Raw genomic sequence first — 11,066 nt, forward strand, 5'->3', positions numbered from 1 at the left:
ACTTCTTCCTGGACTGACTTGAACTTGTAGTAATATTCCAAAACGTCGAGGTACATGGCGTATATGATCCTTATATAGTCCCCATCTTGATATTCAAATCCTAAGTCTTTAGCGATAATCGGCCACATGTTTTCAGTAGTGATCTCTCTGTATCCTCCATCTCTTATGACCAAGATAAACAAACTTAGCAAATCAATCTTCTTCCGGTTCGGAGAATAAGGAGGGATTGGCCTGGATGTAATCCCCATGTATGCCTCCAAGAACCACCGAACCATTTCCTCGAATTTCTTTTGGAGATCTACTTTGTATTTGAAAACATATTCTCTGTCATCGAGCATGTCTATTAACGCTTTGCAATCTGCAAATTCGTTAAATTCTAATGCCCTCAAGATTAGCAGATTCCAATCATATTCATTCTCATCCGAAACGTTTAGAGTTTCAAAGTAGGAATTCAGATATTCTTCTTTGAATTGTTCATCTACGGTTCCCATTTCCTGCAACCGTCGTTTCTCATTTTCACCCAACTCTTCCTCCTTCGTCAAGCCGGTCTTATCGTTTATTGAGTTTATTACCGGAGTTGAAAACATGGGATATATCTTACATTTATCACCGGATCTTTTGACCGTAAAACCTTGTAATGTAAGTTGATCAAGGCTTAAGACATTACGATCGATTTCCGGTGAGTAATATACACTTTGAATGTTCAACGTTTCATTCCCTGTTTTCAAGTCAACCGATCCAACTCCTCTTATAAACAAAAAAATGTTCATACCCGATCTTGTTTCTACCCCCATCATGTGTTTCACCCTTTTAAAAATACTTATATTACCAGAAAAATGATGATTGAACGTCGGGTTAACATACCATATTCCTGCCCATTGTCCGCCATCGGTGCCGGAAACAATCATCTCTTCATTGCAGTGAACATCTTCTTCTTTACGTCTAATCCCAACATTGATCGCCTGTTTTAATAGTTGGGATGTTTCATCATTATCTTTTGCCATGCAGTTATAAATCTGATGGCCTGGTGAGTGGCAATAGTAACAGAGACGAACACGAGGGTTACGCTTGATCCGTTCAGTAATTTCATCGGTGCAATGTTGACATGGAAGAGTAGTAGTGGTTTCATTGATTTCGGTTTGTTTTCCATGAGTGGCTCTGACAAAAAAAAAAAAAAAAAAAAAAAAACAGAGTAATGATTTCTGATATAGTTTGCAGCGGAATTCTTCTTCTTCGTTTGATCAGATTCTTGGTCCTAATTTCTTCAATTCGTTGTTCTTGATTTCCAGATTGTCACTTGAATTTGATTCTCGATTAACCTTGCTCTGATACCACTATGTTGGAAATCCAGAACAGAATTCTAAGAACATCACAATCATATAATATGCAGAGATCAAAATATTAAAGAATGGACAATTCGAATTGATAATTCTGAATTGTCTTGGTAACCATAAACAATAGTGAATACATCATATATATACGGTGGTGGTGACGGTTTGTCAACCGACACACCTATTACCAACCGTTTTATAATATTTAAATCTTAATCCTAACCTAAATACTAAAATAATAACATAATACATATAGTTTAGTTTATATAGTCTAACAGAATAGATTACCAATTTAATACCGACACCGTCTCCACCAGGCAATCTGAGGGGGGCCATGTCACATTCTCGCCCTCTTATGAAATTTAGTGAAGTACATACAGGTATATAACCTAAAGTCATTAGCTACTGCTGGTGGATACACTTAAATTAATCTTGACTTATTCCAAGTCTATTTTAACAAGTTGAAGTATACAGTTGTAGTCATAATAAATGAAAAAGGACTTGCCATAACCAACTTTCTATATATATTTATACATCCAAACACCAATACCCAACAACCAAACTTACTGTAACCCGAAAACCATCATGGCTTCAATCATTCACCTTTCCAAACTCCACATTCTTATCCTATTGGTTTTCTGTTCTTGTTTCTTACACAACACATATGTAACTTCTGTCACTTTAAGTCTTGATACAGATAAACAAACCTTATTCTACATGAAATCTAAAACAATCACCCAGCCCCCAGATGCTTTAGCTACATGGGATCCAAACACATCCCCATGCAACTGGACCCGGGTTTCATGTGGTGATCATGGCCAAAGGGTTGTAGATGTTGACCTCTCTGGCCTTGGGATATCCGGTCCAGTTAATCCCCATATCGGGAACTTGTCTTTTCTAAGAACACTTCAACTCCAAGAAAACCAGTTTCAGGGTATAATTCCTGAAACAATCACCAATCTTTTACGCCTACGAATCCTTAACATAAGTTTTAATAGCATCCAAGGCGCCATTCCAGCAAACATAAGCCGTTGCATGAAGCTAAGGATTGTTGATTTCATGCAAAACAAACTATCAGGTTCTATTCCTGAAGATCTCACTCTACTTGTGAATCTTCAAATTCTGAACTTGGCAGGAAACCATCTTTCTGGTTCAATTCCACCTTCCATTGGTAACCTTTTGTAGGACCAGTTTCGGGATCCAACCCGTGATTTTCGTGTTCATGTTCAAAGATGGAAGAGATAAGAGAGGATAAACATAACAAACTTTGTATTAATCCGGTAGTAAACATTACAAGTCGGCCCGGTTACATGACAACCGAACTAATACCAAAGAAGTATACATCCGGGGAGAAACCAAGTGGTGATTTCTCCCGGTGAGGTCCCAGACCTCCTCACTCTCTAGCACACACTTGTGCTCTCACTCTTGTGTTGCAAATGACAAAGTGTTGGTATTTATACTAAAACACAGGCTGCAGGTCGAAGGATCAGACTGACTGGTCGAAACATCATCCTTCGATCAGACAGTCTTCGAAAGATACTCACATACCTCGAATGATATCCTTCGATATCCTTCGAGGTCCATCCTACGATGGGTATCTTTCGAGCTCATCGAAGGATATTCATAATCCTTCGATGCCTTATCCTTCGACACCAATGACAACACAGCAACTTTGTCTAGCAACACACACACACAGTCAAACCAACAACCCTCTCGTTTGACCACTTCAAACGAGCGGGTCTATACACGTTCGCTTGACCGTTTCACTAACTATTACAAATTCAGCATAAAATAAAACTAATCTATTTGACAAGCATCGGACACAAAATCTGCATCAACAAATTCCCCCTTGTCCGTTGCTGTCGAATGCTGAAAATGCAATTGCAATCAATCTTCAGCCAAGTATTCATCTTCTCTGTGTAGACAAATTCCCCCTTGACCGATGATCCAGGTAAGTAGCATCCTGATGCTCATTGTATAAGATTTCCCCCTCAAAGTACGCGTATCCGTGTTGAGTGTTGTGCAATTTCCTCAAAAGGATCAATTGACCGATCTTCCGCTGATCTTCCAAAACTCCAACCGGCATATGATAAAGGTTCCATTCTTAAACAACTGCATCAAGTCTTGATCTTCAAGTGTCTGTGCAAAACATTCCACGCTGAACCGTTTGAATCACCAGAAGATCATAAACTCTACCACCTGAGATTGCGTTTAGAATTTTGCCGAAGAAATTCAACAAATGAAAAAAAATTTTTATCCCCCCATTTCTTTGGCAAAATCTCTAAACCTTAACAGATTCTTTCCACTTCAAAGAAACTGTCGTCAAATATTCACCAATTCCCTCCACCAAGCGGAACTGTTGTGTTTGGCCCATAATAGTCACGTTACCATGTTTGTCATTGCATCGGTAACCGTGACTACCCCACATTTTCAAACATCAAGTCTTCATCATCTCTTGTGTTCATCATGCTGCATCACCCCGCGTGTTCCCAAATCCCGTACGAATTTTGATGTTGAAACTTTGAAGCCCGGTATGAATAATCCTTGCGAACACCCGACCCGACTCCAAGTGAATTAAATGATTAACCCCAACACACTGTCTGAGTTCATAAAATTCCACAACATCTGGATCCTTCGAAACACCTGCATCAAACGAAAGATAAACACCAAGACAGCTTCGAAAGATGATCTTTCGAAGTCTTTCGATCACATGTCACATATCTTTCGAGCATCTTTCGAGCACATGTCACAGATCTTTCGAACACCTTTCGAAGTTGGACATGGCTGATCCTTCGTACACTTCAGAATTGATCCTTCGAAGTCTTTTTGATCCTTCGAAGAACTGATGATCTTTCGAGCACTCCTGTTCATCTTTCGAGGACAAACAGCATCTTTCGAAACTTGAAGCTGTCAAGAACATCATGAACACGGAGGACTGTTCATCTGCAGATCTGACCGAAAACACTTTGTATACAGTTTTTGATGATGGAAACTTGAAGATTTAGGAGAAAAACATAAAACCCAACACCCGGTTTAGCACAGATCTGGATATCCGGGTCCAGATCTGGGTTTTTCTCATTTTCACCTTTTTTTTTTACATCTTGAACAAAAACCCACAAAAATCACAGATCTAGAGCACATGTGACTTAGTAAACGGTTAGTTTTACTAAATCGGGCACCATGGCTCTGATACCAATTGTAGGACCAGTTTCGGGATCCAACCCGTGATTTTCGTGTTCATGTTCAAAGATGGAAGAGATAAGAGAGGATAAACATAACAAACTTTGTATTAATCCGGTAGTAAACATTACAAGTCGGCCCGGTTACATGACAACCGAACTAATACCAAAGAAGTATACATCCGGGGAGAAACCAAGTGGTGATTTCTCCCGGTGAGGTCCCAGACCTCCTCACTCTCTAGCACACACTTGTGCTCTCACTCTTGTGTTGCAAATGACAAAGTGTTGGTATTTATACTAAAACACAGGCTGCAGGTCGAAGGATCAGACTGACTGGTCGAAACATCATCCTTCGATCAGACAGTCTTCGAAAGATACTCACATACCTCGAATGATATCCTTCGATATCCTTCGAGGTCCATCCTACGATGGGTATCTTTCGAGCTCATCGAAGGATATTCATAATCCTTCGATGCCTTATCCTTCGACACCAATGACAACACAGCAACTTTGTCTAGCAACACACACACACAGTCAAACCAACAACCCTCTCGTTTGACCACTTCAAACGAGCGGGTCTATACACGTTCGCTTGACCGTTTCACTAACTATTACAAATTCAGCATAAAATAAAACTAATCTATTTGACAAGCATCGGACACAAAATCTGCATCAACACCTTTCTTCATTGTTAACTTTGAAATTGGGAACCAATACACTTAGTGGCCCGATTCCTGGAGACTTGTCTCGTCTCGTGAACCTAAAGAATCTTGATCTCACCATTAATAATCTTACTGGCATTGTTCCACCATCGATTTACAACATGTCTTCACTCGAGACTCTAGCGGTGGCTTCTAATGATTTGGGGGGTGATATACCTTACAACGTTGGGGATACACTCCCAAATCTTCAAATTTTCAACTTTTGCATTAATAAATTCACAGGTACCATTCCTGGTTCGTTGCACAATTTAACAAAAATAAGAGGCATCCGAATGGCACATAACAGATTGCACGGGACAGTACCACCGACTTGGGAACCTCCCTGAGTTAGAAATGTATAATATGTTGGCCTCCAGAACTTGACACAGCGGAATCATCACAAGAATTGGAGTTCATGATGTCGGTAAACAGTTTGAGAATGGATTGAAAGTTGGACAAACGATGATATAATGAATGTGGACAATTACTAACAGTTATAATTGTCTTGGTACCGAGAAAATTCCCGGCAAAAGACTTAAATACATGAGGAGGAGAAATGGTTGGAGGGACGGTTGAGTTTGGCGGGAATAACCACCGTTCAAAACCGACACAATCCATAAGACACACCTCCTCGAATTTACATACATACTATAAGTTTATATATCCTATAAATCGTTACATATAAATACGAAATTATGTTTATAACATTCTAACACTCTCCCCTAAACATAATCGAGTCTACGAGAGTGCTGCAGAACACTTTCATTAGCCGCATCCACAGCTGCCTTTGCCCTGTTGAAATCGAAGATTCTCCTGGCTTGTCTTCGTCTCTTGATCTCGTTCCAGCCATCACTTGTGAAAAAATGCATAGTGCTCCTTTGGATTTCCTACACCATCTCGACAGTCATCTTCTTCTATGACATTCTTGATGTCTTCTCCTTCACTGCGGCTGCTCCGCATATCCATCTTAGATTCCAGCACTTCCTTATCATCCGCATTATCCCTTTCATTGACTCCTGACTGAACGATCTTAAACTTATAGCAGTAGACAAGGACGTCCAGGTACATCACATATATGAGACGCATTAACTCACCATCACAGTATTCGAATCCCATATCTTTGGCCACCTTAGGCCATAGATTATTCTCAGTCACACTTCTGTGTCCTCCTTCCTTTTCTATTTCCAGATACAGATCCAGCAAAAACACCTTCCGATTATTCGACGCATAAGCCGGTAAAGGTCTAGTAGTTATTCCCAGTTTCTTTATCATAAACCATTCTACCATTTCTTCAAATTTTGTTTGAAGAACGTACTTATACTTTCTGATGTACTCTTCATCGTCCATCATATCGAGTAGGGCCTTGCAATCTAAAAAATCTTTAAATTTCAAAGTTTGAAGTATCATCACGTTCCAATCCGGTTCGTTTGATGATATTTCAAGTTTTTCGAAATAACTGTTTAAACAATCGTTCTTGAAAGCCATAAACTCTTCTTCTTTATTCATCACTTTCTGTTTCTCTAAAATCCCCATTTCTTCTTCCTTAGTTAACCCAGATTTTGCATCTATACCATTTATTAGAGGAACACTAAATGTAGGATAAAGTTTACACTTATCACCAGAAAATTTAACAGTAAACCCTTGTGTGATCAGTTGATGATAACTTAAGACATTCCTATCTATGTCTTGTGAGTAAAACACACTTTGAATTCGAATTCTTTCGATTCCTCCTGAAATTACTTCCGTAACACCGATACCCCCCTTATGAAGTAAAACTGATTTTCACCCGTGTTTGACTCTACCCCTTTCATACTCTTAATACGTTTGAACATGTTTAAATTTCCTGAAAAATGATTCTTTAGAGATTTACTGACATACCAAATTTCCGACCATAAGCCACCATCTGTTCCGGTCACTATGAATTCTGGTTCCCAACTTCTTATGTGTTCTTCATTCTTCACATCACTCTGTTGTACACCGGTGTTGATTGCATGACGTATTAATTGAGTTTCTTCGTCATTTTCTTTCCTTTTACAGTTTGAAACTTGATGGCCCGGATTATTGCAGTAGTAACATCGTTTTACTAGCCACCTTCTTCCCCTTTTTTCGTCTGCACAATGTTGACACAGAATAGTTGTAGATGTTGCCCTAAGATTGGAGTAACCTGTCGCTCTGATACCACTATGTTGGCCTCCAGAACTTGACACAGCGGAATCATCACAAGAATTGGAGTTCATGATGTCGGTAAACAGTTTGAGAATGGATTGAAAGTTGGACAAACGATGATATAATGAATGTGGACAATTACTAACAGTTATAATTGTCTTGGTACCGAGAGAATTCCCGGCAAAAGACTTAAATACATGAGGAGGAGAAACGGTTGGAGGGACGGTTGAGTTTGGCGGGAATAACCACCGTTCAAAACCGACACAATCCATAAGACACACCTCCTCGAATTTACATACATACTATAAGTTTATATATCCTATAAATCGTTACATATAAATACGAAATTATGTTTATAACATTCTAACATAATATTGGGTACAATAACATTGTAAGCTCGCAAGGTGAAGGTCTTGGTTTTTTAAACTCATTGGCAAACAGTACAAAGCTTGATTTCCTAGCCATTGATGGTAATGGTTTTGACGGTGCCATCCCAGAGTTCATAGGCAATCTTTCTAAAAAACTTAGAATGTTGTACATGGGTTCAAACCAGATATTTGGCATCATCCCACCCTCCATTATGCAACTGCAAGGTTTAGCCTTACTAAATTTAAGCTTCAACACCATTTCCGGTGAAATTCCTTCCGAAGTAGGCCAGTTGGAAGGCTTACAAGAGCTTGTTCTAGGCAAAAACAGATTGACTTCTAATATCCCAAATTCATTGGGTAATCTTCGGAAGTTAGGAAAAATTGATTTATCAAGCAATGAATTGGAAGGAAGCATACCAACTAGTTTTAAGGCTTTCGAAGGGCTAACTTACATGGATTTGTCCATGAATAAGCTAAATGGGAGTATACGCAGGGAAGTTCTTGATCTCCCAAGTTTGACCACCATCCTCAATCTTTCGAGCAACTCATTAACCGGCTCTTTGCCTGAAGATATAGGGAATCTAGAAAGAGTGGTGACAATTGATCTCTCTAACAATCGTTTGTCAGGCAATATTCCAAACTCGATTCAGAATTGTAAGAGCTTAGAGCAGCTGATCATCTCTGAAAACTCTTTCTCAGGAAATATTCCAAATGGTTTGGGTGAAATAAATGGTTTGACAACTCTAGACCTTTCCTCCAATGAACACTCTGGTTCAATCCCTCTTAATCTTCAAAACTTAAAAGCCCTCCAATTCCTGAACCTTTCTTTCAACAACTTGGAAGGAAATGTTCCAAGCAATGGGATTTTCTCAAATCTCACAAGAGTCCATGTTGAAGGAAACCCAAAGCTATGTTATGATTCCAAATGTAGAAGAAGTGATACCAACAAACTGGTCATGATTTTAGGTGCAGCAACCGCCTCGGTATTGTTAGTACTTATATCAATCGCTTTGTTCTTTTACTTCCGGAGAACTGCTGCTAAGGCCACAAACACTTCTTCTGATTCCTACAAGGGCAAACATTACATGGTGACATATGACCAGCTCCGAACTGCTACTAGGAACTTCCACGAGGACAGCCTGATAGGACGTGGGAGTTTTGGCTCTGTCTACAAAGGCTGCCTCGACCTTGAAGGACGGCCACAAGAAATAGCTGTGAAAACGCTCGACGTTGAAACCACCGGCTCTATACCTAGTTTTTTGGCTGAATGTGCTGCACTTCGCCTTCTCAGGCATAGGAATCTTGTCAAGTTGATAACGTCCTGCTCTAGTTTGGATCACAAGAACAACGAATTTCTTTCACTGGTGTATGAATATATGAAGAATGGGAGTTTAGAGAAGTGGATCGGGAATGGAATGAGCTTGATGGACAGGTTAAACGTAGTGATTGATGTAGCGTGCGGGTTGAGTTACCTTCACCATGAATCTGTGGTAGCTCCGGTGGTGCACTGTGATTTAAAGCCAAGTAATGTTTTGTTGGATGAAGATCTGACTGCAAAAATTGGAGATTTTGGGCTTGCCAGAATGTTGATTGACAAAGATCAATCTTTTAGCTCTGCACATGTTCTTAAAGGTTCCATGGGTTACATACCTCCAGGTTAGTTCACTAATCTCATCTTCATTTACTCGAAAACATTCTTGAATGAATAGTTTCGTCTTATAATGACTTGTACGTTGGTTGCAGAGTACGGTATGGGAGCAAAACCATCAACCAAAGGAGATGTATACAGTTATGGCATTATGCTAATGGAGATTTTCACCGGGAAGAGTCCAACAAACGAGATGTTCATTGGTGGCCTATCCCTAAAGACGTGGGTGGAGTCTGCTTTCCCTGATAACTTGGGTCAAGTGTTGGATCCTGATATGCATCAGGAACCAGATGAATTCTGCTCGGATAGTCACTCTATGAGCTTTAAGGTACAACTTGATTGTCTCACAACTCTCATAGGAGTTGCACTTTCATGCACCAATGATTCTCCTGAAGGAAGAATCGCCATAACTGAGGCTCTCCGTAAACTCAAGTGTGTTCGGGATATGTTTCACAAGAACCATCCATCAATCAACGTCGAGTGCTGAAGAATCAGGATAATCGGATACCGGATACTATCTAGTAATTCTATTAAAAATTGTGTGTGTATTGTATGATGGCCCTCAGAACGTGATGCAGCGGAATCACCACATGAATCGGTGTTCATGATGTTGATAAACAGTATGAGAATGGATTGGAATTTGGACAAACGATGATGTGATAATTGTGGACAATTACTAGCAGTTATAATTGTCTTGGTACCGAGAGAATTCCCGGCAAATGTCTTAAATACATAGGAAGGAGAGACGGTTGGAGAGACGGTTGAGTTTGGCGGGAATAACCACCATTCGAAACCGACACAATCCACATGTCAAACCTCTTCGAATTTACACACATACATATAAGTTTATATATCCTAGAATTCGTTATATATAAATACTAAATTATGTTTATAATATTCTAACATTGTATAATTACTAGCTTTTAAAAATAACAATACTAAAAGTATAACATAAAAGTTCTTGAACTTACTATAGTTGGATTATTAACATTTTAGAATTTGAATTTAGAACTTACAGTTCTTTTTTAGTTTTTTTTATAAGAAATTAAATGTGTAAATCAATATAAATTATGAATCTAATATGCACAGTTAGACTTTTAACAAAAATTAACAAATAAGTAGAAGATGTAATGCTAGAACGTAAGGGTTATCAGAGTTTTATGCATTAGAAGAAGAGTTAGTTTTAAGAGTGGAGAAAAATATTTATCAAAAGGTGTCCTTAATAAATAATTACCAAAATGATTTTTTTAGGTTAAAAAGTTGTTCTTTTATTTTTAACTAGTGGTTTCCACCCAGTGGCGGACTCAGAATTTTTTTCAATGGTATGGTGTCCCTTTTTTCGGTGCTAGGATAATTTTTTTACAAATAAATGTTAGAGTTTTCGGGTCGAACAGCTTTTGGTTCGGGTCAGGTCAGGTTGAGGAGAATTGCATTTATCCTCTTGTAAACCTTCTTAATTGATGCATATTAGTAACATAGTGGTTCCTCTAATTAGTGGGTTATTTTTAACAAATGTGTAGGTTGATTTTGCTATTATATGCCACTTCAATTTTTATATGTTTTGTTGAGAGCAACAAAACAAGTGAATGCAACTTATATACTAGTAGTTACAATAACTTCTCTCCCCAATCATTAAAATCTTGGATTTATGCTTTGATTTAAAGAATTTATAA

At 38.8% G+C, this 11,066-nt stretch overlaps 1 protein-coding gene across 1 annotated transcript; it reads left to right on the plus strand.

Moving 5' to 3' along the window:
* Positions 1-2,048: 2,048 nt before the first annotated feature.
* Positions 2,049-9,880, plus strand: LOC110888700 (putative receptor-like protein kinase At3g47110). Its single transcript, XM_022136214.2, has 3 exons — positions 2,049-2,515; positions 7,774-9,401; positions 9,489-9,880. The coding sequence occupies exons 1-3, from the start codon at positions 2,049-2,051 to the stop codon at positions 9,878-9,880; spliced, it is 2,487 nt and encodes an 828-aa protein (XP_021991906.2).
* The last annotated feature ends 1,186 nt before the right edge of the window (positions 9,881-11,066 follow it).

Source organism: Helianthus annuus, chromosome 11 (genome assembly GCF_002127325.2).
Source record: "Helianthus annuus cultivar XRQ/B chromosome 11, HanXRQr2.0-SUNRISE, whole genome shotgun sequence".
NCBI classification, from domain to species: Eukaryota; Viridiplantae; Streptophyta; class Magnoliopsida; order Asterales; family Asteraceae; genus Helianthus; species Helianthus annuus.

What these genes read in the sequence shown, in the direction of transcription:
- LOC110888700 (XM_022136214.2), top strand. Translation starts at nt 2,049, where the DNA reads ATGAAATCTAAAACAATCACCCAGCCCCCAGATGCTTTAGCTACATGG. An exon ending in TCCATTGGTAACCTTTTGTA is followed by an intron (nt 2,516 to 7,773) that starts GGACCAGTTTCG and finishes TAACATTGTAAG; the next exon opens with CTCGCAAGGTGAAGGTCTTG. An exon ending in CATGGGTTACATACCTCCAG is followed by an intron (nt 9,402 to 9,488) that starts GTTAGTTCACTA and finishes CGTTGGTTGCAG; the next exon opens with AGTACGGTATGGGAGCAAAA.